Source organism: Phalacrocorax carbo, chromosome Z (genome assembly GCF_963921805.1).
Source record: "Phalacrocorax carbo chromosome Z, bPhaCar2.1, whole genome shotgun sequence".
Classification (NCBI taxonomy): domain Eukaryota; kingdom Metazoa; phylum Chordata; class Aves; order Suliformes; family Phalacrocoracidae; genus Phalacrocorax; species Phalacrocorax carbo.
In genome coordinates, this window is record NC_087548.1 from 45,023,359 (window position 1) to 45,047,152 (window position 23,794).

Genomic DNA, 23,794 nt, shown 5'->3' on the forward strand with positions numbered 1-23,794 from the left:
TAAGGAATGAAACATTAGGATAGCATCTTTTTTTCAGTCATCATCACTCACTTTAAATGTGATATTGTGCAAGTCACACTGATCCTACAGACATTCTGCATGTACAATTTAGTCACATTTAGCTAACAAGAAAAAAAGAAAAATTATGTCCAGCAATTAAATACACATCCATCTTTTTGGGGTTAAAGGGTTAAACCACACATCCAGCCTGCACTTCCAATGCCTTATCTGTAAATACTTAATACTTAATAATTAAATAAATAAATAATTAAATACTACTCAGCATTTATTTCTAAGGGTAAGGCTATGACCACCATGTTACTGTACTGTGCCAAAAGATTTTGAATGTACAAGTTGAGTGTACTGCCTTTGCCAGGCAGTGAGCCAAGGCCAAGTGACAGCAAGCATGTTTCCCTCCTAACAGCTGACATTGGCGGGAAAGTGGTGTGAGGTTTGGCTGACTACAGCACCAAAAGATACCGCCACAGGCCCTATCCCACTGACCTCCTCTGCCCTCCACGTGGCTGTCTCTAAAGCTGGTTCTCATCCCAGGCAAGTGCAGTGAGTGCCCGTTCAGCACCTACAAGCATGATTACTTAACAACCCTTGCTGCTATGGAGGTGTAGCAAAGGGTAATTAAAGCAACCAATGTTTGCAAAGCATTTGGGGACCATTGAATGAAAGTCATTATATAAATTTAATTACCCTTATTAACTTTTTTTCTTTTACAGTTATACTTTAATTTTTTTGGTTGTCTTGTGACTTGGATTCTAAAGCCTCCCTTCGAAAAAGAAAAAAGAAGAAATAGACATAAAGACAGGACAGCAAGTGTGACCTTGTCCTGTCATCCATTACCTCTAGAAACTTACTGATCCAAGTAAATGTGTTTTCATGGTATCATAGATTACCGATAGCTCTGCTGAACTTTTACATTTCAAAGCCAAGCGGCAGGAATTCTAGTGCATATTGTGCAAGAAGCTGATGCAAAGCCCATCGTTTTATGACAGTAAATGTTAAAAATTACTATTATTATACATGCATATCACAATACTGAGATGTCAGTCAAGGTCAAGGTTTATAGTACAATATACTGTACAAATAAGGCCTTCAACTTCCCTGTAAAATTCTTGAAGTAGTTTGAGAATTACCAAGGGCTTCCAGCAATTGCTTTCTTGATTTCCTCTTTCAAATGTAGGTTTGGAGTATTCTTTGATCTGACTAAAGAATATTTACCAAACATGCTGTTACATATTTGATTAGTTTTGGTTTTGTAGGAAATCAGACTCTCTGAGCTCAGAATTAAAAAGCCAAAAATCCAAAGGACTTTCTCATGCTACTTCAGAATATATATATTTTGTCTCATGGAATATGTAATCCTATATGCAACAGGAAGGTATCTTAAAAGTAATATTTTAACTAAAGGTTACAAATTACATATTTACTTTACTGAAATTACATGTTAACAAAATCTTTGTCAAAAATGTTTTGACTTGGAGTAAACCTTCTTTTCAGAAAGAAACAGTTCTGCTGAAAGTTTAATCATTTGCAGTTTGTTTTCTATTAAATAAATATACAATAACACAGAGACCAAGTCTGCATGGGATAATACTTATAAGAAATCTAAGTCAAAGAGATGTAATTGCTATTTGGTTCTGATTGGGGTTAGTGGTTATTCTTAGGTCATTTTTCAGAGGCTTTCAAAATGTTAGTTCGGATTCAGGGAAAGACCCATCCACAGTAGATATAAGTCTTCCTTTTTCCATCAACACCTTGACTTTTCCAGTGGAGAAGAGCTGCCCTGTGAGGACATTGTCACAGAAGGAATGGCATACAGCTTTGTAACCCAAACTCCAGAAGTGCTTTGCCCGTGAACTCTGGGTTTGGGCTTTGATTCATGAAGATGCTGAAACATGCATTTAAGCCCTCAGGTAGTTCAGATAATCTGCTATTTGCTGGTCCAAGTCAGGCATGGAATTAATTGCCTTGCCAAATAGAGGCTTTGTTGGGGGATGCACATGATATGGGCCCCTGACGAATAAACACATGAATTAGCAGATCCTAGATTAGCTGTAACTCTCTTGGGAGATGAAACACATGTTTTTTTTATGAGGAGCTGACATAAATACCTAGAGAATATAAAAGGCACCACCTCTTTCTGTGGTGCTTTCAGAAAAGCAATGCTGATCATTTTCTATGAACTTGACTTCTATGTGGCTTCCAAAACACAGCAATTAAATTACTTTTAGCATTTTTTAACAAAACATTGTTTTGTTCATTGATTAGAAATGCTAAGGAAGGATTTTTCCAGCTTGCAAAATTTATTCTGCACTGCTTAGTTGAGTCTAGTTACAGTGCTAGAAGTATTGCCTTGTGAAGCTACAGATCCTGCCTTGTCAGCAGCTTCAGGCTTTTGCAAAAGGAATCGATGGATTCAGGCTACTTTCTGAGAGATGTGAGCCCTAATCATAAAAGCCACTGGCACATCTGGAGCTCCTTTTGTAGGAAAAATGCTCCAGGTTTACTGAAACTGAGTGGTTCTGTGACGCTAATGGTCACCCTCCCATTCTGGTGTCACCCCTGGTGTCTCTGATGATACGGAAGAGCAACTTTCAGGGGCAGCAACCAGGTTGCCTTGTAAGAAATTAAAATAGGTATGAAAAAACTATGAATCATCACAGAGAACACCACACATAACCCAGGAAATTGCTTTTATAGTAATCTCAAAAATAAATGCTGATCGCCTAAAACAAAAACTGTACACAGAAGAAATAACAGCCGGCCTAAGTAATTTATGTTCTTTGCTATAATTAGTATCTGACATTACTAGGAGAGACATCTTACCTGGATGACAGAAACAAATCAGATGGTGATCTTCAAAAGATTTATCCTGAAACAATACACTTAATATGCTTCCTTGTCTGTTAACTTTATGTAGACTTAGTAGCAACATGGCTGAAGAGTGCTATAAATCACTTGACTTGCAGAAATAATATAGCTTTCCTTTCACTTAACACTGCTTGGGGATACAGATGCTTTCTGCAAATTTGAATTCTTTGTAATATTGATTGAGAAAAGGAACAGTTGTTTTTCCACATAGCAAAATATACATGAACTGCTTGATGTGGTAAGGTGGCAGGCACAAATCACTCCTTTGAAGACACAGTTGTTATTAATCTTGCTCCTGATCTTCTTTCACACTGAAATTATCTTAGCGACATCAGTATCACTCCTGATTTACAACAGTGTAAGTAAGGAGTTAATCCCATTTTACTATTTCTGTTATATTACAATAAAAAAAAATACACATTGGCTTGAAATCACAGAACCATGAAATCATGGAGATTTTGCTACTGAGTTTATTAGGGTTGGATTTTATCCAACGTGCTATTAAAACTGCAAGCGTACACCACAATTGCTGAATTACATTTAACAGCAATTTAAAATTATTTTTCCCATTTACCACGTGTGCAATCCAATATCCTTCTCATGGAAGTAGATGAGCCTTTTGAAAGCATAGCAGCAGGGCTGGGTTTTCACCTAGATTAAATGTTCCCAGACTGTGAGACAAGTGCCACCAGGAACAGGCATGCCCTTTCAAAGTGGACTGTGTCTAAGGAACAGGGACACTGCTTCAGCTAGCAAATATCATCTTTTGTACCTGTATATACCACGGCATGGACACGCCACCGTGGCTGTCTTCACCCAAGGGGAGCATGGCTCCTCCCCATCCACACGACATGGTGACGTTCCCTGTTGCTGCTGCCACAAACAGTATTCAAACACAACTCTCAGGCCAACTGAAGGGCCTGAACAACAAAATTCAGGCATCCCAGACCTAGATGGATAAGCAACAGGAGCAGGATTTCCCCCTTCAGATATGGTTATTAAATGAAAAGGAAAAGAGAAACATTTTATGTAATTCATTTTTTCTGTTGGTCCTATGCATCTCGGTAATTATCTCAGTTATGGAGTATTGATTCCAATGTGGCCTGTTCTTACTGGAATCAATAGTGAAATTTCAATTGCTTCAGTTAAAGCAGGGCTGGTTGATAAGGAGTAATACTGAGTTGCGTGTTCGAGTAGTGTTTGCATTGCAAAATACGCACAAGCTACAACAAATGTTACTCTTGTAGGAGCTCAGGACTGTCATAAAAAATCACGAAACAAAGAAGTGAAAAATATCCGAAGATCAAGCAAGATTAGAGTGCTTCAGATTTCACGGGCTTGTTCTAGTGCTTGTCCTCATTTTCAGCCAAGGAAGAATCTCTAAAACCAAAATGAACTTTTGAAAACGTATCCAGTGTTTGTGAAAAGCCTTGAGCTGTGTTGAAAATCCAACAGCCTAAAGTGTGTGAGTCATGTCTTGGAAAACCTGCCAGAGATAAATACATAGAAGATGGGCTGAAGACAAGGCGCAGCATGATAGTCCTGCATGTCTGGCTATGAACTGAGTAGTGAGGGGTGAGTGGCTCTGAATGCAACTCAGCCTGAGGAGATGTCACCATGCTCCCCTCTTTGAAGATGGCTTTCACTTCACATCCAGCAACCCACTCAAATGCCCTCCCTTCATTTTACAGATGACATCAGTGGAGGCACAAAAATTTTTGGTGCTTGCCCAAGGTCACGCCGTGACTCACTCGGAAAATTTCAGGGCTTCTGTACTTGTTGCCCTATACCTGCAGAAGGCCAGGCATGCGCAAGTGCGAAATTGCGTAAGTGTAAAATCGTATGACTGCACTGAACTTTTTCTTACCTTTGATGAGCAATTCTCTTTCTGAGACCTCAAGAGTTCAGATGGAAGTTAAGAGCTGTTCAGTTACCTGACATCATGTACTCACTTGAGGCTGAACACCAAGTACAGGAGGAAAATAATGCAACTAGGGAAAAACTTGTCTTCACAGTGTATGCAGTAGTCAAAGCTCCGACCTGGCATGGGACCAATAAGCTACAGGAAACATCACGCGCTGGGAAAGCTGAACCTGAGCAGCAGCAGCAGCACACGGGAAGATACGAAGTGTTAGCAAATGCCGAATGTAAGGTGCAACGCTCTGCAGAGACAATTTCACATGTTTTGTATTAAAAAAAACCGCTCGTCGTTGTTGCCTGGTGATAAAAGAATACACGCGAACTGTACTTGGGCGCTTACTTTGCGAAGCGCCTGGCGGTGCCCGGGGCTCTGTCCGACGGCCCTGCGGCGGGGTCCTCGCGCCCGTGGGCCCGGGGGCACACCGACGGCGGCGGGCCCGGGGGCACACCGACGGCGGCGGGCCCGGGGGCACACCGACGGCGGCGGGCCCGGGGTCAGCAGGCGCGCCAGGCGGCAGCAGCCCCCTGCAGCGAGCGGGGTCGGGGCAGCGGGCGGCGATGCCCACCACGGCGGCGCCGCCCCGCTCTGTCCGCCGGGCACCGCTTTTTTGGACCGCGGAGGGCGGGTGGGAGGAGGGCATGGTCCGCCGCCCCTCGGCTGCCCCCAGCCCCGCTCCACGTTGCCCAGGGGCGGGGGGGGGGGGGGGAGGGAGGCGCGGCCTGAAGGAGCGCGCACAATGGCCGCGCCCCGGGAGCCGCCCGCGCCGGCCGGGGGGGCCGAGAGGGGGCACTCCGCCGCCGCCGCCGCCGCCGGGGGGGCCCGGGGGTGCCGCGCGGGGCGGGGCGGGGCGGGGCACACCTGGCCGCGGCGCCCGGCGGCGGCGGCGGCGACGGAGGCGGGGAGGCCGCGGCGAAGGGCGGGCGGGGGAAGCGGTGGGCGGCTTGCCATTGGCCGGCCGGCGGAGCCCCGCGCGCGCCGGCGTCGCGCGGTGCCTGCGCGCCGGCCGGGAGCGGCCGCGGCGCTGTCGGCGCTTCACAGGTCGCGGAGCGGCCGGGGCGCCGCGGCGGCGGCGGGTGAGGAGAGGTGGGGGAACGGACGGGAGGGAACCGGCCCCTACAAGCCCCTGACGATCCCTGCGAGGGAGAGGATTCACCGCCTCGCCCTCCCGCCCTTGCCCGGGGTCAGGTGCGAGGATGCCCGGAGGCTCCCGCCGCAGGCCCAGCCGCACGACCGGGCAACGGAGCCGCGGCGGAATGCGGCCGGCGGGCGGGCGGTGCGGCGTGGCCGCCGGGGAAGGGGCTTGGGGGGGGGGGTGGTGGGGGGCACCGCTTTCCTCTCCCGCTGCCCGCGCAGAGGCAGGGCCAGGGGCGGGGGCGGGGAGGCGCCCCCCGGCTGGCGGACGCCGGTTCCTCCGTGCGCGGGGAGAAGGGCGGGGGGCGGCGGCGGCGGCGGGAGGGGCCGCGGGCGGGGCCCTTCACCTCCGCGCTCCTCCGCAGGGCGCGCAGCCGTGCGCGGGGCGGCTCCGGGGCGCCGGTGATGAGGGCGCCGAGCAGGGGCTGAAGCCGGCGGCGGCGGCGAGGTGGCGACCATGACGGTGTTCAGGCAGGAGAACCTGGAGGAGCACTACGAGACGGGGGAGGACCTCGGCAGGTGGGTGCGGGCCTGGGCGGGGGGAGCCGCCGCCGCTGAAACCGGCGGGGCGAGGGGCGGGGGTCAGGGGCTGCTTCTGCCGCTTACAGCGCTTCTGCCATCCGTTTCCACCCCCGCTGAGGTGCCCGAGGACGGGAAAGGGAGGGGGATTTTAAGGTATGCCGTGTTTGCTTTTCTTTCTTTCCTTTTTTTTTTTTCTTTTGTTTAATACGAGTCCGATGGGGTTTCGGACTTGGGCGGTTCCCGGCTGGTACCGGCTCGGCTCGGTGCCCCCGTGGGCGTCGGGCAGGGCGTACCTCTGGTGCCTTCGGGCCGGAGGGGCAGGTGTGAAATAGCAACGCTTGTCGCTTTTATCCTGATGCGTAACTGCATAACTGCAAACACGGTGGGTTTGTGGGATAGAAGTTTGCATTGTGTTGGTAGTGAAGGACCCAGTATGTGTTGCATGTCGGTTTTGCTTCAATAAGGCAGTTAAAGGAGTGAGAGAAGCTCAGTAACTGTATTTCATCAGTAGTACTGGGGTGAAGATCACTCTCTAGGCATCACTGTTGGAGCTGGAAGTCAGATGAGGGGATGCGTAGCAGAACGCTGCAGATGAAGCACTGCCTGCTTGAACCATGATTCTTGAATGCTGTATAGTGATCTCCTCCTGCTACGCTCTTTATGTAAAGAGCTCAAGCTGTTAGTCGTGCCTTGTTTTTTCAGTGCTTGCTGTGTTTTAAAACTGTTGATTTAACACTGAATTACATTATGTGCAAGTCCTTTCATCTTCCTTCCCCCTTCTTTAAGGGGGAACTTGATCACATTTTTAGCACACCCATATGGCAGAATCCTTTTTGATTGTTCATCTTGATAATTTCAAAGCATAGGATCAGTGTTTAATTACCACAGGGCAGTGTATGCAAGGCAGATGATCCCAGGTCTACTTGTGCGCACCTTTCCAGTGAAGGGTCCAGTAGCAGCAAAAGTTGCGAACAAGGTACTAGCGTAGGCAGAAACTTAGAAATACAACACTGTTTCTTAAAAAAAAAAAAAACAACCCCAAAACAAAAAAACCAAAACAAACCACCAACCAAACGAACAAAGAGCCCCCACATTATCAGAAAGTTCATTTGACTGTATTTAAAATAAACGTCATCCCATTTATGTACAAGCTTGTTGCCATGACTTGTACAGGTACATGAAGAATGTGTACTTTTGCTTTCACATAGTGGTTGGGTTGGCTTTTTCATACATCTAGAATGACGGGCTATGTTGGACAGCGAAGTCATATTGACTTACTGGATATCTTGTTAGATACATTATCATGGTAGACTCTAAGTTTAGGTTGTGTAGTCTAACTGTGTTGTTTGGACACATAAAATTGTTTGATTTGATGTCTGTTCTTTTTAGCAAGAACACATAAAGTGTTTTGAAATGGAGGTTTAGGTTTCTGGACTCCTAAAAATAAAGCTATGCTTTTGTTTGTAGGCCGTGACGCATGACTGACTTTACTGAAGAAAATACACAGATCTAGAAATTATCTATTGTATTTTCTTAAGGTTCTTCAGAGAGAAGACAATGCCAGTATGCTAGTTTAGAAAGTGTTACGGTGTATGTAACCTCTCTTGTATTTATTCTACAGGAAAAGTGTCAACACAATGTTTGGTCCCCAATACATATTTATGAAATAGAACAATTGCCCATAAGCCAATTACATAAGAAATATTTCAATATATGGGGATTTTTCTAAACAAACATGCTTTGGAAGTTGCATGTTAACTGCAGCATACAGCAGGGAAGACAAGAGTTTCATTTTTTACAGTATGGGCAAGTGCAAACACTGAATAATGTTATATAGTTTAAAAAAAAACGGGGTGTGTGTGTTCAGATTGGCAGAATATTAGGTAATGGAGTTCAGTAAAATCTGGGATATTAATGTGATCTGTTACAGACAAGGTATTACAGTACTGAGGGTGTTTTTATTCATCTTAATTCTGTATAAGCTTGGCATGCAGTCTAAACCTATAATATTTTAAGAATTTAAAAGAATGTTAAACTCTGCTCTTAGTTTTCTTTACCCGGAAAACAAGAACTTCATCAATTTCACCTCTTTTGTGGGAAGATACCAGTGGACAGTAAAACACTGTGAAATGTTTGACAGAACTTTTGGTTTAGAAATGGAATGCAGTTATTTAAAAGGGCCAGAGCTTTCATTCCAGCATCACTTTGAGAAACCGAGATTATTCCACTGCAAAGTGTTGCCATAAAACCATGAGAGTAAGCAAATCTCAGGATAGTTTTTTTATGGTTTAGTTCAGTGATTGTCTTAACTTCTTTTTAAACTTAAACTTCTGAGGTTGGTTGAAATACTTCTGTAAATCCCATCGGTTTCCATTCCTCCTTTACCCCTTAGGTAAGTTTCTCACCGTTATGTTTGCATATAAATGTAGTTGCAAATGTCAACCCTGAGGCTCAAAACTCAGGAAGCAGTGAATATTAAAAACACCTTTGACTTAAAAATTTCCTATGTTCATTTGGGAACCTGAATGCTGATTTAATACTTGAGTTTGGTGAAAGGTGCAATGGTGAAAGGTTCCATTTTGCATGATCAACCTATTTTTCCTGTTCTTAAGGAAGAATTCTTTTATTTTCTCTTACTTAGCTGTGGTCATGAAGCAAGCAAGGTGAATAAATGAACAGATGAGTTTTTATTGACAGAGGTGTGTTTGAATGAACAGATCCTGAAGTTCCTATGCCAACATGCCTTTTGAGAAAGCTCAGTGAAGATGCAAATACTCAGAAATTTTAATAATCTTCACAGTTTTCCCATGTAGATTGTTTAGCAGTATTTATTACCTTATAATACTTCCAACAGTAACTAGAAAAAAAAAATAATTTGAATAAGAAAGTGATCTAAGAAAGGGGTCTTGAAGAAAGTAAATGGGTTCTGTAAATGAAATTTTGGTTTGAAGCTAATAAAGGAGGTTTAAATATTGCTTAGCATAAAACCTATGGATGGTGGAAACAAAAAGAAGAGATAATGGTGTGCCTGGGCTGAAAAAAAAAATGCATTTTCTAGTTTTCTGGTATTTCACAGTGCATTTGCAGAAAAAAGTAATAAACAGACTTTGTCCTTTTACCAAAATATTTTAGTTTTATTCTGTCCCTTGGCATGTTTTGATTTATGCCTGGGGAGGTTAAGAAAAATGGAGTTTGGGATTTTGGATGACAGGATCACCCTTATTTGTCTTGCCTGTACATGATTTCTTCTGACATGTTTGTGGCTGTTCAAGTTGGTTTATCTTAAGCTTTTGTAGCAAAACAGGCTTGTAAGACTTGTGGATCAGATGTTGTCTTTAGCATAGAATGTGTGAGAAGTTTGTGCTCTTGGTCATTAAGTACTTTGCATTGCATACACTTTTTTCCCATCTTACAAATTTGAAGTGATGTGTATTACTTACATTGTTCAGATGCAGGCTACCTACAGATGGGTTGAGTAATCATCTAGCCATTAAATTTCAAGGGGTGGCAGAGATTATAATGAAAGAGCAAAAAATTACAAATTTGTTAATATTAATACTGCCTGCAGTTGCAAGTGGTGTGACTGTGCATTTTAAATACCCTGCTGCAGTGCTTTTCCTTCAGTCCACCCAAAAGAGAGGAATGTAAGTTCATTGCTATTAAAAACCTCATCACGGTGAGCATACAAGTAAAGATGTTGAAACCGAATCACACTAATCAATTTCTCTTTTTTACTCTCCTGTGACTGACCTTGCTGGGGAGTTGCTACAGTGCTGTGAGAAATGTAGCATTCCTTAAATATTTATAGGGGGAAGTACCCAAACAAAGCTATGGTAGAGAGATATACTGTGTCTGTTTATGTGAATTGAAGGGATTTAGTTCATGGTCTTAAAAACAGCTCCCTCTTCCTTTACCCGCTGAACCGTGCCCCGCCCCCAGTGGTGTGGTTTTTTTTTTTTTTCTTTCAACCTCCATGGGCTTCCTAAAAGAGATGCAGATTGTTGAAATAAAGTTTTGGAATTGAAGAATGTTATTTGCATTGCTCTGTGTTTCGCAATTTTTAAATTCTTGATTCAAAAAGTAGGAAGAGGTATCTAATAATTTTAAAGTTCAAGCTTGTTTGGACCTGTTGGACTCAGTAAGGAAACACAACTTGTTGAGTAAAAGTTACAGTGAATCTCAGCAGTTTGGTAACATGTCTGTTTCTGCTTAGTACCTCACTAAGCAGAGATGCCAACAGTAGAAAGCAGTAAGCTCACCCTGCTATCTAAGGTATCTAATTGATTTATCAGTTGTGAGAGAAAAATTTATAGGATAACATGTTGAAGATGCCAATAAGAGAGAACAGGGAGTGTGCAAATATGTGTTTACAATCTGAAAAACATTCTTTTGCCTTTGAGTGTTGAGTGAAAAGAGTTTTAGGTTGTTTTTTTCCCCCTGGTTGCTGGAAACTGATTTCTGTAGTAAGCAGCAAGTATGTAGGCAGAACATACATATGTACGCACACACACACAGAGGGGTGTGTATATATGTGAATAACCAAAAATACATACATATCAGTTTTCAGAAGCGCTGCTTTTTAGAGCTGCAAAGGCTGTCCATCATCTATCCACATGCTGTAAGTGTAACTACATTGGACTCCTCTGTTGGGAGAAAAATAAAAACACCAACCAAAAAATATTTGGCGAGCAACTAGAATTTGGTCTTCCTGGTGCTTTTCAGACTTAATAGTCTAAACTAATCTCACTAACTAGCCAATGTACTAAAATGTGTGAGTATTGACAAGCTCTGGTGTGAGATGTATATGATATGAAATTCCTTTGAGGTGATACTTCCTTTCAAAATGGTCACATTTAAAATTTACACCAGCTATCTTTAATAATGTTATAGTGTAACATTTTTTCCTATGAATTATCAGATTAGAAAGTTGTACGGGGCGGGGAGGGGGCAGGGAGAAGGAGCACTGTGAAAGATGGCCTGGTAAGGCTAAAAGTATTGAATGTAAGCTATAACATTTTTAACTGTGATAAATGAAATTTCCAATTTCTGTTTTCTTGGATTTTCTTGCCATTGCCTCATCTCATTGCTCCATTAAAAAGTATATGTTAACCTTTCTTTTCATACAGAGGTAGAACAGCTAAGTACTGAAGATACAGAAGGCGCAAGCCTCTGTGGTACCATTTCCTGTGTTATTCGTACAGGCACGATGATACATACTGCAAGTGTGGAATTCACTGCTTCTGTAACTACATGTATGCAAATTCCAGTAGAATATGATAATTAATTACAGTAAGTTGACTATATGAGTTTTTCAGGGACTGGGACATGGGAAAGAACTCTGAAAACGTTGGCCATAAAACCACTCTTTGAGCAGGAAACCTGGTTTGTCAGTTGATGTCCTTGTGTGCCTTCTTTTTTTTTTTGAGTTGAATGTTGTGAAATTTGGATTACAGCAAGGAACCCTTTCTGTGCTGTTTGTGAACTGTATAAATGTTATATCAGTCTTGTCAGCTCTCAGAGGAGAAGTTGGTTATTCCACGCTTGTCTGCAAGTCCTGGCCCTGGTGGTTGCGTGGGTACTGAAAAAGAAGGTCTCTTAACTGGAAAGCGTGGTGGGAGGAATTATTCTTCTGTGTCTCACTCAAGTCACTTTACCTCCCAGCCATGCCTCAAAATGCCTCCTTTTCACAAACACATAATAACCTGTGAGCTGCTGATTGCACAGGCTGCAAGAGGCTGTCACCATACAGTGCTACTGGTGACAATTACTGGCTTATAAAATGTGCTGAGAGGTCTGCTGCATGAAAAGCACAGGAGGTGCAGATGCTTTTTGGGTATAACTGCTTGGTCCTGCTTAGTTTCTTTCTTGCTCTGGGGGAGAATAATGCCTGCTTTGTAGGTCTTCTAAAGCAAAGTGTAATTAAAACTAGAGCTTGCTGATTATTCTGTGCCTTCATTTTAAATGCACAAATCTTTGTAAATCTAAACTCATCAGGAAGCAGACAAAAATGCTCGTCTTTGATTTCTCTTCTTGCCAGGCTCAGTAAGGCACAATCAGTGCCGTAGCTGGTATGTTAGCAGTGTGCTGAAACTTTCATTGTGTCTTTGCTTTTTTTGTCCTTCTGTGTTTGTGGGCGTTTTTTGGTGTTCCCTTTTTTTTTCCCCTCCCCATTTTGTCCCTTTACAGACATTCAAGTATGTCACTTCCTCTGCTGGAGCTGTGTGTACCGAACAGAAACTGGCCCCTTTAGCTTAGGGAAAGGGAGGCTAAGGCTGCATTTTCATGAGCTGTGTGCCAAGCTTAGTCCGTTCTGTTGGTGGCTGAAAGGAGCAGTATTGCTTTCCTCTGCTGTGTGTTTCTATGTGGGCTTTTTTTGTTTGGGTTTGTTTTTTTTAATGCAGCAGTGCTGTCAAAGGGGAGAAAAAAAACACCTTATATCTTAATTTATGGCAGCAGTGCACACTTAGATCAGCTGAAAGCACTGTGAACTCTCAGACTGCATGGAGTTGTGATTGCTTCCATAAATGTGCCTCAAGTTAAATATGTAGGAGGGACAAAAGTCCCTTTACTACAAAGGCAGAAGAACATTAACTGGAAGCAAGGAAGTTAAGCTGAGAATCAGGAGAACAACAGATGGTGCAGCGGTCCTAGGGTAACCTTGAAAAATGTTTGTTGCAGTTAGTCAGAGGTATTCAAACGTGTATCAGTTTTTGGAGGAAATTGCGTTTCCTGTGAGACCAACAGCTGGGCTTAATGGCCAGGTGTCCTTCTGTTTTTAACTGGCTTGGTTAGCAAACCTGTGCCACTTGTTGATACAATTTTACATTCCAAAGAAAAGGTGCCACTTAAAGCAGTGGCTCAGTAGTTTCAGTTTCCTGGATGGTAGTGACTTTGCATGGGAGCTCTGTTTCAAGACTGTTGTTTCTCAAACTGTATTTTGACCCCATTGCAGGGACATAGGTGATGCAAAGGAGGATTACCCAACAAACGTGAAAAGCGTTCATCAACTTACCATGCAGTATAGTAGACCCTACTTAACCATCACTAGTTCATGGCTGAGCTAGGTGGAAGCTGAAGGAAGTGTGGACAAAGTCTAAACTATTTTGTTGCATGTCCTCGTTATGCAGTGAATTTGGGAGTAAGATAAATGATGTGAAATTTAGTAGAACTGGGTACAAAGGCCTGTGCCAAGGAGTCTAGTGTAGGTAATGTTGTTAAACTCTGAGATCTCATCACCTAAAGGTGACACAGAAAGTGGAGCATGCATGTTTTGGTCAGTTGTTGGGTGACATTCCTGTTCGTTTTGGTGCAGTTACAGAACAGGCTAAATCCAGAGATTAATTGTAGGGCCAGGTATCTCCCCATATCCTTGTGCAATACTTTGCCATGTCCTCCTTTACATGGTACTCACAGCTCTCGTCCCACCATTTTGAAGATATTGCCTCTGTTCTAAAGTCAAGAAGAGACACTTAGGTAGTAAAGCTGTGGTAAGAAGCTTCTTAAGAGAGGAGACTTCAGACTTCGGAACATTTAGCGTTGAACCACAAAGCTTGGAGTGGTATGATTTTTAAACACCTGGAAGAAAAAAAATGCTTGGGAAACAAGGAAACTTTAGAAACTAGATTTACATTTACAGCATTCACAGATGAATCTGCAGACTGGAAATTGAAGGGCTACTTTCCTCCAGGACTGTGAACTCTGGGACTTGTCTTTGAAATGAAGGCAGTATGAACAGGGAATCTAAACTGTTATCAAGATTGAGCTTGTAAAATTAAAGGAAAGAATTGCATGATACTCTCCTGGGGAAGGAGGAAGCTGATAAGGATACAGTCATTTGAATATCTCAGATCAGTTTTAACTATCTCTTTCAAAGTTTCCAGCTGTATTGTTGCTCTTGAGGATGTTGTCCTTTTGTACTAAAGGCATTATATTTTTAGTGTGTTGGTGTATGGTAGGGTTTTTTTTTGTTGTTGTGGCACACATTGATGTTGGGGAGAATGTCTTGTAACAGGTACTTTTCACCCAAATCCGGAATAGTTCACATGGTCTAGGATTGCTGTAGAACACCACACTGAGTAATCCACATGATGGTCTGCAGTCTTATTCTCTTGGTTTTGATATTTTATTTCCTTCCTCTTATTCCCTTCTGATTACACAAGCAACTGTGCCAGACAATTTGTGCTTCAAGAGGCAATACTGTTGAGGAGGAAGCACCGTTGCATGGCTGCCCAGACCATGTGAGTACATTGACCACCGGCAGCAGCAGGGACCTTGCAGTTGGTGGTGTACCACTTTTGATTAGAGCAAGTCTTCCCTGGTCTTGTCTGCCTGGAGGTACAAGTCTGTCTGTTCGGAAGCTTAGACAGTCTTGCCTATACTTAACCTAAAAATAAATTTAAAAAAAAATCACTTACTTGGGTGGTCACAAATATAAGAGGACCAATATATAGCCATATATATAGCAATATATATATATATATAGCAATATATATAGCAATATATAGCTTTGACTATATATAGCCAAAGCTTGGAAGAGTTTACAGTCGGTGTAAATTGTAACTCTGCCTACAGCCCATTTGAAAGGTATAGTTTAATTGAGTTTTCTGCTGAATGATGCAGAAGAGAGAGCCTTTGTAAAGGAGGGAATTTGCTTTGGGCAGTAGTGTTCTGTCTGTGTGCTTCTTGCTTAAACAGGATGCTAAGTTAGCCTGTAACTGAACTAGTGTACTGGAAATATCTGATTTCCACTGTATCTTTATTTGTAAGCAATTAATACTGTGTTTTCACAAGTTACTTGAGGAGCCCTACTTTCTGTCTGGTATGAAAATTGGCTTCTGGGCTCTTGTCCCTCTCCTCAGTTTTCTCAAGTATCAGTAAGTAGTAGTTGTAAGATTGAGGTACTGCGTGGATGTGCCCATAGAAGTGTTCACTTGGAGTGCCTGCTCATGTGCCATGGGAACTCACAGCAGAGGGGACATTTTCCCCAGGTCGCGTAGTCTGTTGAAGCTGTGTTTTTTTGGAAGTTGTTACTCTTATAGGACAGAGAAAGGGTGTTGATTTTCTGGAGTCTTTCGTGACTTTTAACTGTCTTGTGGTTATAGAAAAGCAATATGGGGCCTTTCATCTTCTCTATTCTTTCTCTGTTTTCTGAAGTTTTTAGTCTTGTTGACTGTTTCAGGGTTGTCTGCAGCTTAAGAGGATTGCACTTCATTGCTGACATGGTCCTTTGTAATCCTGTATTTCTAAATGAGACTAAGAAAGCCAATGCTCAAAATTTAACAATCTGATGTACTCTGTGTGGTATGTGTTATTTGGTACTGTGCTTACTTTGCTTAGTTATGTAGGTATAATTAGGTGGAGCTAACTTTTGTGTTAATTGATAATATTGTATTCTGTCTTGGCATGATTTACAAGTAAGGTATTCTACCAAGTTTAACAGAGGTTGAGTTGTGGGGTTTTCCCCCTTTATTCACAGATGAAAATATTTGTGGGTATTTTACTTGGGTCTAGCAACTTTGTGGCCAAAACCTCAATACTTTCAATAGCTCATCAACAAAACTGGCAGTTCATTATTTCCTAAGAAAAAACAGTACATGGGAGTCTTGGGTGGATTTTAGCTTTCTTTTGAAAGCTTTCTTCTTGCTGACTCAGATTCCTTTATTGGGACACATGGGTCCTGTTACCTTTACTGAAGATGATTCAGATGTAATCCAGAGATGGATATTTCACCTTGTCTCTTTCTGCTTTCTTTATCTTTTTTGGGTTTTTGGGGTTTTTTTTGAGTTTGTTTGATTTTTTTTCTTGCAGACGTGGACTCGAAACACTTTGGTATGGGAGTTAGTACTTTTTATCTGTCTGGCAGTATTTTGTAATCCTCATGACCAGGGCTATCTGCACAGAACTGCTATTGGTTCCCTGGGAAAGGAAATCACATCAGGGAACAGCTTAGTTCCTTATGTCTCATCTTTTCTCATTGCTTTTTATTTGAAAGGGCCTTCTGATGCTGTTTTCTTCATGTTTCTGCTTAAAAGAAGGAACACTTTTCATGCTTGTGTTGCCAGTTATAACATTAACTGGAGAACGAACCACTCCAGATTGTATCGTATAAAGCTGCTCTGCTTCTGCTGCCTGTTTTGTTCCTTTAAAAAGAAACCTTTACATTACTGCCTTTCCTAAGGGTGTGTTAGTTCCTGCTCAGCACTGCTCCACCTGCCTGCTGACTTGCCTGAGTGTTTCTACAAGGTGGTGAAACCAGCCCAATGAGAGGGCCAGTGAATGGGATGGTCCTGTTCCTTACCCACTGAGCAGCATTCCCCTGCGGCTTCTCCTTTGCTGGCACTGGCACCATCCTGACTGCAGCCTGGAAGCAGGAGGGGATTACAGATTGAGCTCCCTGAACTGGGTCACCGTGGGCATGTCAGGCAAGTATCGGTGCCAGCTGCCGGCACAGCATAGCAATGTATGGTCAGAGGGATGAGGAAGCCTCTGGTTGTGAAGGATACTGGCTCTGTCTACTAACCATAAAGCCTGTCTGCACTGCACATAGTGTGCACTGTGGGCATACAGCTCAGTCTGCACTGCACAGCCTGTGCACTCTGTGCTCCGCATCAGTGCTGTGCAGGTGTGGCCAGCTAAGGCCATGTGGAAGAGCTGCTCTGAACTGGGAAGCAAGACTGCCAATTAACCCTGGACAGCAAGATCAGTGACTGCACAGTCTGAGTATGTTTTCCCGCAGCAGCAGCCGTAGGGTGGCCAGACAAGCCCTCCTTTGCATGGAGGTCAAAGGGGGCAACTTGGAGTATTTTTTAAAAAATGTTCTAAATTCCTAAGTGCCCAAGCTTGTCTGCAGAAGTGAGTGTGAATAAAGGCTGAAGAGCTGGGGAAGCGGACAATTATTTGGCTGTAAATAGCTGCTCGTAAAACCATAATGTATACAGACAGTTACTAAGGCACTTGGTATGAGATTTATGTATGGGACGCCAACTGTGCTTTGTTTGTAACGCCGTGTCTTCTTAAAAAGCTGTCTTCAGTCAAGGAAAAGCAGTATTTACATCACTGGCTTAATTTTTTTTGGCTTAAATTATGTGTTAATAGGTTGTTTTGCTTGGTGAATTTCTTATGTATTTAGCTAACATAAAATTAATAATTGGAGGAGAAAAAACAGAAAAATTCCTATGCAAAAAACGACTCTGCTGTCTTTTGTGGAGTATAAGCTTGATATTGTATGTTTTTCCTTGTGCTCTGGTACTGAAAAGTTAGTAAGATATCTGTGGATGTTACAATGATTCTTCGTACCTGGTTGGAAGCAATAAAATGTGGCGAAATCCATTCCACGTCTTTAACCCTATCATTTCTTGGGAAAGCTGAGTCATAACCTGTTTGGACCTTTGCAGTCCATCCTCACTTCTGTTTTCAGTGATAAAATTTTTACCCTTTTTCTAGTAAGTGTTTGGTGAATGATCCATACCTTATCGCCATATTAAATGACTTTTTCAAATGTACCAAAAAACCAACATTTTATTAAATTAGCGTTGTTTAATGTATCTATCAAGTACAGCTGTGCTGTGAATGTCTTGCATTTGGGTATTTTTATTTGTGGCCATTCAATGTAGGTATCTTCCAGAGTCAAAATCTGCATAAAATGCTGCCAGAGGCACATTGTTATTGCTCATTAAGATCATAGGTCTTATGCTATAAAACAGGGAGGTTCTGAAAAACGGAAGTAAGGGGAAGCTGCTCATTCTGATGAAAGAGTGGAAGGCATAACTAAGCTCTGATAAGCATTATCACTAGAGTCTTCCTCCCCACACTGAAGGACAAACACCCACTTTGGATGTGCTTTAGAACCTATTGCTACAGAAAAGAAGCAGGAAAAGGCAAGAAACTAAGAATATTTCATTTATGAAAGAGCAGCAACAACAGTCTTCATCATCACCAAAATCAAATATTTGTTCTGCTCGTATGTTTTAATATTCAGCCCAGACTTCTGCTTTAAGAATTTCTGAGCAAATGATGGCTGAGCTTTTGTGTTCAACTCTAAGTCAATGCATGTCACATACATCTCTTAACATTTAGCAAGATTAACTTATGATATAATGTTAATTGCTGGGCTGGTTTGCAGATTTCATGAAAAGCCCAAATGAAGGGGAAAATGAAATACTGAAGAACAATAGAAACATTAAGACTCAAACTCTGGTGTTTAGTACTGGCACAGTATATTATGTTCTTTATTTATATGGGTGTGTACTTCAGCATTGATTAAGTACCTGTATGTGCAAGCTCCTTTTTAATACTGTAAATGGCAGTAAGGGTAGCACTTTGCTTGAAAATCTGTGCATTTCTCTGCATTATTCTGCCTTCTTTCTGCCTTTTCCTTTCCATCATGGATGCAGTTATTACTTGAACTGTTTACAAGTGAGAGTACTCTGCTTTTCATACTACAAGATGATTTCTGAAAATGCTTTAGCAGATGTACATGTACTCAGGCCAAATGGGTTTCACCAAGCTCCAGCTCAAGCATCATTAATAGGAAATGGCTGGCATCCAGCTGCCTTGGAAGTATTACAGCCATACATATTTCCCCAGCTTATATATTAAATACCACTTTCTTTCAGCATAGACTTCACATTGGTATTTTAAACCACCATGTCTATGAGTAGATTTCTGTCTGAAGCATACTCTTGAGTCCTTGCTTGGACAAATAAGATAATACGTAGTTCTTTGCATTCTGTAGTTTGATAATCTCTTAACTATAAATTGTTGTCTTAAGGGACTTGAGGCACAGGACCGTGTCACATTCTCACTTTTTTTGTTTTTACCATCTCCAACAAGAATGAAACGTGTATATTTAGACATTTTCATACTAGTTATGTACATCTTATATCTGCTATGTGAGATAACTGATACCACATTTAGTGAATTATTTTTCCCCCTCTGCATATTGACAAAGGACCAGCTCCAAAGTCCTCTAGCACAGGTCAGTACTTTTTCTATTTTGTTACATTGCTATTAATGCATGTGTCAAAGATTACTGACTTGGATGTGTTCATTACGAGAGGCGACCACAGATTACCAAGATTCGGTCAACCTGACACTGTGCTTGTGTGTTGTGAACTGTAGAGTACAAGTGAGGCAGATGGTGAGAATATGAAAGTGTGGTTTAGCGCTGCTTGGTTGTCTTTTTTGGGTTTTTTGGGGCGTTCTTTGTGGTTTTTGTTTTTTGGGGTTTTTTTTGTTTGTTTTTGTTTGGGGTTTGGTTTTGGTGTGTGGTGGGTTTTTTTTGTTGTTGTTCCTGGTAACATTGTAATTGCTGTTCCTGCCTAGGCAATAACTGGATCAGTGAGCAGAAAACAAAAATAGTGTCTGGCCATTGCTCAGCCTGTTGTATAAAGTTTCAGTGATGTTGATAACTTGCATTTCTTGTCTCGTCTGCTGGCACGGTGACAAGCACGCATGTCTGGTGCTACCCAGACTGTACAAGTGAATGTTGGATAGATAATTTGAAACTAAACATAGAGCTGAATTGTTTATATACGTACAGGAAGCAGGGAAGGTTTTGGCTATGCCTGTCTGGTGTTTGTCTATCACCCACCTATTCTAACCATTTAAAGCACTATAAAAAGCAGGAAAGATAATTTCGTGTTTGTTTGGCTACTTTCAGACTTAAATAATTCGCTGAACTTCTTATAGCAATCTGTAAAGTTGTTAGTTTGTCTTTGTTTTGTAGCTGCAATAATTTATGGGTTTCCAGGAGGACAGAATCATCAAACCTTCAGTAATGCTTCCAGCTTTCTCAGTGCGCCTTCTCTTGTGAACATCTGCTGCCAATGTAGATGCAGAGTACTTTATTCATTCAAATTTGCATTGCAAAACCCAAATCTGAATTAAAAAAAATCTGACGTCAGAATTCCTGCTCATGCAAGAGAATCCGTTTTAAAAAAATGGAATTACAGAACTCCATAAAAGCATGTAATATCTCTTTATTCTGGTTAACAGCAACAAAAATCTGCTTATTTACCTGACTATTAAGCCACATCAATCCATTGACAAAAGTGTAATTTAGAATGAACAAGGCAATACTGGTGAGCACATTGATGTAAAGGAGTTCCTTTTTGTTTCTGTGTACAGCTTGTAACTTGGAACAACACTTTTTCTATTTGTACACAGATGCCAGTTTTTCAGTGCCAAGAATGATCCTTTCATACACTCTAAAGTTCTAGCAACTCCTTTTTCTGGCAAGAGCTTTGTACATGCTTGAGAGTTAAAATAAATCTTTCTGCTCCTTTTCTGCCTCATTTCCTCCCCTACATGCTTTCATTCCTTGACCTTCAGCTGTGCTAAACTAATTTTCAAGAGCACGGTTTGACCTAATTGCTTAGCAGAGTATGATCATGGAGAAATCCCATATATTGTCTGCTCAGCCTGTGGTCATAACTTCTTTAAAGTCATGTGCTCCTTTGAAATAAGGCAACCACATTGATGGGAGGGAGGGCTATGTCCTGGCGCTGTCTGTGGAGGATTTAGCAGCTGCAAGATCTCTCCTTTTTCTTTCATTGTCCGAAACACCATTGTCACTGCCACCTTTTCTTCTTGAAAACCCTTATCCTTCATGCTGCATGACACTTAAGAGACAGAAACTCCTGAATCTGTGCCTGATTGAATCATGAATCTGTACTTTGTTTTTCCATCTAAATGAAAAATACCTGGGCTTGTGCTCTGCATGTTGTTCCTTAGAAGGCTTACTTGCAGGCATAGTGTAAATTTGAAATGTTCTGATGATTTGGAAACAGTTCAGTAATAAGGGACTGGAAGACAAAGTAAAGCAGGAGATGTAACAATAGCCATTAGCCCCCGTGTTCTGAAATCCTTTGAAGCGCGGGGCGAGCAAATGTGGTAGGAAGAGTGGGAGCGTGACTGGCTCTTGTCTGTGTGCTCACACCCGGGGAGCCATAGTGCCTTCCTTACCCGCACCTCGCTGCAAACTGTCAGCTGCCTTTTCAGTACTGGTGGTACTTTCTATCTAGCTCATAAGGGCTGCCTCTCAAAAACCTGGAGTTGTAGGCTGCCGCAGAGCAAATCCTCCATCTGTTGAAACCTGCGTTTCCTGCCGTCGTTCGTTACAGCAATGAATGTGAGGCTATGCTGTGAAAACTCTCCTAACATGCTTCTGGTTGAAGCTGTGCATAATGGTAACATAAACGAGAGTCAAGTGAAGAAATGTTTTCTCTGGCTCCTTTGTGAGGCAGATGGAAATTATTTTTGAGTTCCTTATATATGTCTATCTGTACTAAAACAAGTCCTAAATTAAGCAGGGTGCAGGAGTTCTTCTAGCCTACAGAGCAGCCTAGTGACAGGAAAATCCACTTGCTAATAGGAAGAACCTTCAGTGTCAAATGGGAAGTTTTTAAGGATTATTGAAGTTAACGGTCTGCAAAGTATGGTGCAAGGAAAACCATCAGTGTTTCCTAGCAGCTGTTATATTCATTAGTTATAGCCACAAATTAATTGTCAGCTAATTAATTTTTATCTTTTCCTGGAGGACTGATTGTGCCTCTGTAGGAGATTTCTCTATCATTGTGCAACCCCTGCTGAATTCAAAGGTCGTCTGTTGTAGCGCTTCATGGTATCCTTCATGGTGTTGTTACGCCCCTGATTTTTGAGGGGAGAAAGAAACCTGAGGTGGGAGAGCTCTTCTGACTGTCACTTTCAGTTGAAAACTAGAATGCCAACTACTTTGTTTGTTTGGGTGTTCCAGTATTAGTTATCACATTTTTCTGTATTTTTTAATAACTTCTTTAAAAAAAAAAGTTTGAAAGGGCAGTCAGCTTTTTTTTATCTAATGTCATGTGTGTACTCTATGCCATGTATTGTCAGGATGTCTTTTCAGATTAATACTATTCTTATGCAATTCTACTGGTCTGTAATTTATACTGTAAAGCTTTTATGGCCTAAGGGCCTTGACCATACAACTTTTAGTCCTCCTGTAGTAGGACTTTTGGAGGTAATGACAGGTAAAGACAAATGAGAACATATTTGTAAGGGAGCTTACTCGCTTTTTTCTTAAAAACAAGGGTGGAGGGGAAGCGGAAGAACACTCGGTGTGCCTGTTTGTGGGCACATACAGGATGTATGATATTTGAGTTTCTGTGCTTGTTTTTTCTTCCATCTTTACGCCACACGTATTGTAATTGGCATGTTTTGAGAGGTCCTGTGTTTAGTCAGCTGCATAAAATGGCTTAATAAAGTTTTGTTCCCTCACCCAATTCTCTTGCTCATTTGGGGGGATTATGAATTTTTAAAAGCCTTTTAAGCTGTCTCCATTGAACGCAGCTTTCTTATATCTACTAAATAACGTTATCTTTAATAGTGTTTATGTGCTGGTGATTTTTCATACATTCTCAGGAATAATAAACTCCGCTGACATAGAGAAAAGGTGTATCTTACAGAAACAGTTTCTCAGCTACAGTTGAGCTGAAACACTGGAAAAAACAAGATAATGTAATGTGATGCTTCTTGAACTGAGAAGTTAATTTACCGTTTAGGGCAAGGGATGAGCTTTATGGATATGGTTTGTATCACCCTGTTGGTGATTATAAAATGTGCATGTGTGTGCTTGGGTGGCAGGCATCTGCATGGAGATAGTAGGTAATGCACATTTATCTGATGCACCATGTAGCCTTATGCTGGAGTGAGAGTAGTTTTACTCTAGTTTTACAGTAGGTGCATGTAATATCTGCGTCCTTGTGCAATGTGGAATGGGGTGCTTACTCTAACAAAAGTGAAGCAGAGCTGGAAGCGTCAGGTGTTTCCTGGAGTGCTGCTGCTCACTTTATCTTTTTAGTACCTTTCACATGTTTCAAGGTTCCACAGAGAGAAGCTGGTTAATCTACTTTTTAAAGCTCAGACCAGGTGAAGTACATTTGACAGCTACTTTATATGTGTAGCTTTGTTCAGACCAATTGTTTTCTACCCCTTCTTCTCCCTTCTCTTTCTTCCTTATTGTATCAAGGTTCAGTTGTTTCTATATGCCGTCAGAAACAGCACATTGCTGCATTCTGGTCTGTCTTGTGTGTTATCTTTTTTTACATTTGCATTTTGTCCTTTGCACTTTGCCAGCTGTTCAGTCTCAACATGATACTCACTTCCAGCTGCCTGTTGGATTTTTAACTTGACTTCATCTCTGAGTATCAAAATGCACCATGCTGCATCACTTAATGAACATCCAGAAGTTGGGAATTTTTCGGGATGTTCATAGCCATGAAAGGATGGCAAAGTCTTAGTTTTAGTCTGAAAATGTCTCCTTTGTTTATGATGTGCTCTTAGCCTATCTTTGTC

General features: G+C 42.0%; 1 protein-coding gene across 2 annotated transcripts in view; it reads left to right on the top strand.

Annotated features, from left to right (window-relative positions):
- The first annotated feature begins 5,774 nt into the window (after window positions 1-5,774).
- DAPK1 (death associated protein kinase 1) overlaps window positions 5,775-23,794 on the top strand; it is a 90,461-nt gene continuing 72,441 nt past the window's right edge. The window contains exons 1-2 of one of the 2 annotated variants that reach the window (XM_064439586.1): window positions 5,775-5,880; window positions 6,304-6,457. In XM_064439586.1, coding sequence (XP_064295656.1) covers window positions 6,396-6,457 — 62 coding nt within the window. In that variant the 5' untranslated portion in view covers window positions 5,775-5,880; window positions 6,304-6,395. Of the gene's footprint in view, window positions 5,891-6,303; window positions 6,458-23,794 lie in introns of both variants that reach the window. The other variant, XM_064439587.1, reaches the window with a different exon arrangement.